Source organism: Tupaia chinensis, unplaced genomic scaffold (genome assembly GCF_000334495.1).
Source record: "Tupaia chinensis unplaced genomic scaffold, TupChi_1.0 Scaffold146140_1, whole genome shotgun sequence".
Lineage (NCBI taxonomy): Eukaryota > Metazoa > Chordata > Mammalia > Scandentia > Tupaiidae > Tupaia > Tupaia belangeri.
In genome coordinates this window covers 4,386,822-4,393,557 of record NW_006205995.1, presented here as the reverse complement: position 1 = coordinate 4,393,557, position 6,736 = coordinate 4,386,822, and the positions used below count along the sequence as shown (strand labels likewise).

The window sequence follows — 6,736 nt, the reverse complement described above, 5'->3', positions numbered from 1 at the left end:
ACCTAAAGGTTACTGTGTACTTGGGACCCTCTACGTGCTGCTCTATACAATGACTGGCTTGGAGAACGGCAATCTTCCCTTGTCCTGAGAGTAAAGGTGGTTTATGGTTTTTGGGGTAACGGCACCTCGTGGATGAGTCCCTAAGCCCCTCCCGGCTACTGAGATTGTTTCACCAATTATTAGCTTTAACCTAAACCTTTCTAATGCTTATCTATGTAATCCCCAGTAGGAGAACTGAATGTAGCATTCTTTATTGACATTTTCCAGGAGGGTGGGGTGAATCTAATGGGAGTAATTCCCGTTCACAGCCACTGCCTTACGCAGCTGCCGCCTTAGTGGATCTGCATTCCTTCAAGATTATTATAAAAAGTTATAGTAAGGCAGTGTTATAAAAGGAACTCCTAATTCATGAACACTACTTTTATATATGTAATGTCTACTGTATGTCTATATATATATATAGATCTCACCTATCCAAATCACTTCCATTTACATAAAAATTGAAATATAAGATACAATTATGAAAGAAATATAAAATATATTGCAGTATATCTTCTTGTGCTGTCAGATGTGATGAACTAACTTTAAGCAGGATGTCCATTTCGCTTAGTTAACAAATTATGCATCCCCAATTTCTGTCCTTACTGAAAGCCGCCCACTGAAACAGCACATCCTGTACCCCTAGAGGGAGCCAAGTAAGACAGCAGACAAAGTGCTTGCTAAAATAATTTTCTCCTTTCCTCAAAAGGGAACAAAGTCATTGGTGGTGACCAATCCCACAGAAGACTCACTCTTGAGATCTATGGAAGTCGGTCTCCCGAAGTCCAAATAAACTGTAGTCCCTTATGAAGCCTGCTGAGAAGACCAAAGGGAAAAGGCATTCCACTTGTTAAATGTTTATTATCTGAGCTGAGCAGCCAAATATAATAAGGGAGAGAGGAAGCTGTCTGCGAGCTGCATGCAGATTTAGCTACTCAAATTCCATGAACGTAAAACAGAACGTCGAAGCTAAACCCTTAAAACTTACTAGGCGGTAGCTTCAAACTTACAAGGTGGTAGTTGTAATAAAAGCTTGAAACCACCAATATTTGGGTCAGTGATTTGAAACCTGCTCAAGTCAACAAAGAATTAAAATTCTCAACTGTCGGAAACTATTGCTTCCTCTTATTCTAAGAATCACAGTCCAGATCTCTCCTTTATCTCCTTTAATTTGATGTGAGAATACATGTTTTTAGCTTTCCTAAAGGCTGAGTTATCATCTATGAAAGTGCTGTTGGTAGGGTGACTAGGCTCAACCTTTGTTTCTCTGGCCCGTTTCATTCTCAGCCTCACTAACGAACCTGTGCTATTGTTACTCACTCTTCCCTTTTCCCAGTTGAGTGTGTCCTTTATTCCTGTAACAGTGATGTGGTTTCTCAGGTCTAATATCCATAGGAATGTGCTTTAAAATGACTATAGATTTTGGCTATGAATGCTAAATAAATACAAAGCACAAAAGTAGTAGAATACATTTTTGTATACATCATGATGAATTAAGTCCAGCTGAAAAGATACGTACATACATACATACATATATATATAAATGTATACATATAAATAAATACATATATATGTGTATATATATATATTTAAATATAAGTGTACTGTTTGCCCAATTCTGAGGCCGATTAGAGTATGCAGTAGTTAGCTCTGTAAGGTTAACCCATATGGGAAGGTTCTAGGCTCTTGTACAGAGACCTCTGTGAGTACAATGGACATACATGCGCACGATCCAGGACTGACTGAAGCTGAGGGTGGATCATGGTGTCAAGATTCTATTGGGAGTGTTTCCCTCTGTCTATCTCTGTCTGTTTGTCTTCCTCTCTCATGGAAGAAATAAACTTATATATATGTGTATATATATATATTTAAATATAAGTGTACTGTTTGCCCAATTCTGAGGCCGATTAGAGTATAAAGTAATAACAAATGGGAGAAAAACCTTTTTTTGGTATGAACGACATCTTTAACCCTCAAAAGTAAAAAACATGAAGAACAGAGTTTGAGGCAAAAAGGTTTGTCCGCTCGCTTATAAATAGGAAAGAACAGAAAACTGGGCCTGATCTCAAAGGTTTGGGCTTCAAATACTGATCCTACTGCTAGTCGTCTTCTTGAGCACAGACCCACCTCTACAGCACCAGTATTCTCAAGTTTAACGTGGTAATACTGGGCCCTAATATTTTTCACAAGACTGAGAATCAAGACTATTTTACAAAGTATGTGCTGAATTAAAAGTAAATTAAGGGAGCAGTAGATGGCATAATGCTTATGTCGCTAGACTCCCACACAGCAGACCATGATTCAAGCCCCAGACCCAATGGCTTAAAACTCACACCAGGCACAGGGCCAGCAGGTGGCGTGGTGGTCAGGGGCACTGGACTCCCACATTGCTGACTTTGGTTCAAGTCCCGAACCTACCTACTTGCTTTCTCACTTCCTCTCTCTCTCTCTCTTTTTCACTCTGTCTCTCTCTGGTCAAACTAAAATAAATGAATAAATAAATAAATAAAGTTAAATAATTTTTAAAAATAATAATTAAAAAAATAAAACTCACACTAGTCACTTGTGTGTGCGTGTGCCCAAAATCCCGAGAGGAGAATGGAGAAGGGATTGCAGTGTGGCCATCCCCCCCAGGGGGCGATTTCTCGCTTTTTGTATCTCTGTCTCAAGTGCACACACTCTATAACAAAAATCGCTCTTAAAAATATTAAACTAAAAAATAAAAGTAAATTAATATGTGATCAATGGCATATTTTAAATGATCATTTCTTAAATAATAATAACAGCTGTCATTTATTAAGTTCTGAGTGTGTGCTATAACTTAGTGTATAAGCCCCTTTCTATCCAATATCTATTTTAATCCTCACTTTAGGATGTGAGTCCTAATAAGAAAACAGGCTCAGAAAAGTTAAGAAATTTGCCCACAGTCATAAAACTAATAATAAGTATCAAAACTGCGGCAGCTTGTGGCACCATGATTAAAGCGTTTGGATCCCACATAGCAGTCCATACAATTTGAGTCCTGAACCTGGCCCTTAAGAAACAGACCAGGCATGTGTGCATGCATGCCCAAAATCCCCAAGGAGGGAAAAATGAAGGAGAAGGGACTGCAGTATGATCATCACCCATGGGGAGAGCTTTCTTACTTTTTCTCTCTGTGTGTCTTTCTCTGGAAAGTACATAAAAAGCAAAACTACGATTCCAAATGGTCTGGATCTAAAATCCTTGCTCTTTCCACTAGCCCCCTAGAATTAATCTTGCATTAATAGGAAATAAGGCATTTATGGCAGTGAATTTTCCAGATGTCTACATTTTAACTTTTATCTGTCGAAAGGCTATAAAACACACTCCCTCTTTTGTTATAATTAACTAAGCAAAGTAGAAAACTTTCTTTAACAACTTGGGCTCATAACTGGGCATTCTGATGTGGATCAGAACACATGTAGCTGTGTAAACCTTTGTGCCCAGACCCTTGGGCTTCCATAGCCCCTCTCTTTACTCAGACTGAGCTGTCGGGCCTGACCACTGGCAGTACTGCTCCAAACCCTCTACCCCAACCCTTCTGCGGTCAATTAGACAATCAGATAATTCATGGAGTGCAAATAAATCTAATACAGGCCTGGGATAAGAGCTTGAAGGTGGCTCCTACCAAATACTTGCCAAAAGCTAATTCTGCTTCCTTCTGGATTATAGCTGTCGTCTGTAGAGGTAAGAGTCCCAGAGGACAGACTTCCAGACAAATGAGCCTTACAAAACGATAACTTCTTTCACAGACGTACCTGGTCACTTTAGATTTCAATTGACCGAATCTCATCATGTTCTTAACATGAAACCACAATATTTTCAATATACCTAAGTTCTAAAGCCTATCATAGAGCAAATTCTTCAGATTTATATACTTGTACTTAGCTGTGATACCTGACACATCCGTGTATTAATTCTCTCACTAAACAGCAATGTAATAATGATGGTATATTCAGTCTTAAGCTATAAATCAGAGGGTAGTGGTGAGGGCCCAAAGCATTTAAGAAAAGGTTTCCTTAGCCTAAATGCCCTCTCTTCCAAACACCCTATACCTATTCCCTATCTAAAACCAGCAAACGGAATAGATAAATCCCTCCTGTCTGTACATCAAGCATAACCATTTGATGGCATGAACACATGGCACTTAGCTGTCATAGTGTGTCTCCTCCTCAACCCCAGACAAAATGTAAACTCCCTGTAGGGAGGATGGTTTCCACCTCATTTTCTTATACTCTAATCCCAGAGCCTTGTGTAATACCTTCCATGTTCAAGTGCTTCAAAAGCATGAATGAATGAAAGTTTCATTCATCCATCCTTTAAATACTTACTACTTCCTCTTCCCCCCCCCTTTTTTTTTTTAGAGATTTTCACTATAGGGTGCGTGCACTCACCAGACAGACGGAAAGAGACATAGAGACAGAAAGCGAGAAATCACCCCCCAGGGGGGATGGTCACGCCACAATCCCTTCTCCTCCATTCTCCTCTCAGGATCTTGGGCACACACGCACATGCGCCCGGCGTGAGTTTTAAGCCACCGGGTCCAGGACACGAACCGTGGTCAACTACATGGGAGTTCAGCAACATAGCCATTACGCTAACTGCTGGTCCCCGACTACTTCCTCTTTTACCACCACTACTCCCTGCCCAGCCAGCCCCTGGGAGAGAACGAGAAAGCACTCTCATCCACGAGATTGTGAAAATATCTGTAGTAAGCAAAAGTACAAAAGACAGGATTCCTATTTTAAAAATAAAGTCACAGGGGCCAACAGGTGGCATGGTGGTTAAAGGAGCTGGGTTCTCACATGGCCAACCGCAGTTCAAGTCCCAGACCTGGCAGCTTGCTTTCTTGCTTTTCTTTTCTCTCTCTGGTCAAATTAAAAAATAATAATAACAAATGGCACTAAATAAATAATTCTTTAAAAAAAAAAAAAAGTAAGGTCACAGTAAGGTACCTAGGAAAAATTAACAATTTTTTTTGAGAGATTTTTGCTATGTGGTGTGTGTGCTTGCCAGAGACAGAGAGAGACAGAAAGCGAGAAATCACCCGCTGGGGGAGTGGCCACACCGCAATCCCTTCTCCTCCATTCTCCTCTTGCGATCTCGGGCATGCATGCACATGAGCCCAGCATGAGTTTAAGTCACCAGGTCTGGAACTCGAACCGCAGTTGACTATGTGGGAGTCCAGCAATGTAACCATCACGCCATCTGCTGGTCCCAAATTAACAAACACTTTCTGACAAACCATTGAAAAATGAAAGGTAGTCACTTTCACTACATAGAGTTAACATATAAAAATAATATGCTCTCACCTTATTAATGGCAACATAACCAGTTTTAGAATTCGTTTTGCATTTTTAACTAGGTTAATTACTCTTTAGCTTTCTGAAACTAGTGTGTCTATTTGGGTGTTGAAGACAGCACAATATCAATGCTTGAGGTTTCTGTTCATTTTGAACACACACATTTACACTTGACTAAAAATGACTAAAACATACTGTCCCGCATTTAAGAATGAGTCAGATGATCATTTCATGCCTGGTGCCACCCGTTTCTCATGCATCACGTATTGTTAATGTAGGTCCTTCTACAGTAAACTATTTTTTCAATACCTGTGAATTTTGGATGTTTTCCAGTTGACTTTTTTAATACCCAAATCCACATATGATTCAGTGAGTCCTATATTTATGTCTCCTTCTGAGTCATTAGGAAGTATTCCTAGTTTTACAGCAGATTCATAGAGAGACATTTCATCTTTTAGTTCTGTTAGTTCTTCCTGAAAATTATTGAAAAAAATTTCGTTATTTTCCTGTATTGAAAAATCAGTCATTCTATCTGTGCTTCAAAGTTTGTTTCAATGATGAAGAGAAATCAGGAAAAACTTCACACACATTATTAGCATATATTATAAATAACATCACAAAGTCCAGCACATACCACATTTTCAGGTGAATAGGAAGAATGAAAAAATGGGTGAGAAAGTAAATATAAGTAGTTTCTCACACACCTGCCTCACCTACATTTTATCCTCCATGAAAAGCATCTCCTTAGCTGGGGGACTGATGACAGTACTTTGGGGCTCACTGCAGTAGAGAACACGGTAGACCAGTTTGCCAAGAACATGTTGAACTTCAGTCTGCCAGAGGTAAAAGGGCAAAGTGCCTCTTTCAGCAGAGGTAAGACTGGACCTTCTCCCCAGTATTTTCCTCTCCCTCCAGTGAAATTTACAAGCAGAACTGGAGGATAATATGAGAGAATCATGGCTAAGTTAATTATTCCCCACACCTGTAGGTATACTTATCTCTGGGATACACCCATAAATTTTGAAAAGATACACCACGTCAAGGAGGTGGCAGGCAGACTGGCAGAAGGAAGCAAGCTCCTGGCTTTTAGAGTGTCCTTGCACTTAGACAGACCTGGGTTTGACTCCTACTGTGTGGGTAAGACTGTGAACAATTTCCATGTGCTGGTTTGAAGATGGTTCGAATCCCTCTAATACATAAAAAATCCAAGACTCAAAACATTGACATAACCACAATCCAGTTGCCACAGAGTCCCTCCAAAGTGGCAGTACTCACTTGCAAAGCCTTGTTCATGCTTTCACTCAGAGCATGTGCCTTTTGAGCCTGCTGCAGCTGAAGTCGTAGCTGAGCCACCTCCTGCACTGTGCCTACAG

The 6,736-nt window shown here is 40.1% G+C and overlaps 1 protein-coding gene across 1 annotated transcript in view; it reads right to left on the bottom strand.

Moving 5' to 3' along the window:
* The window catches only part of CEP152 (centrosomal protein 152), a 95,260-nt gene that overhangs the window by 49,574 nt on the left and 38,950 nt on the right, over positions 1–6,736 (bottom strand). The window contains exons 11-13 of the mRNA XM_014584253.1: positions 6,639–6,730; positions 5,673–5,836; positions 2,128–2,212 (exon numbers count right to left, since the gene is read on the bottom strand). Coding sequence (XP_014439739.1) covers positions 2,128–2,212; positions 5,673–5,836; positions 6,639–6,730 — 341 coding nt within the window. The remainder of the gene's footprint in view (positions 1–2,127; positions 2,213–5,672; positions 5,837–6,638; positions 6,731–6,736) is intronic.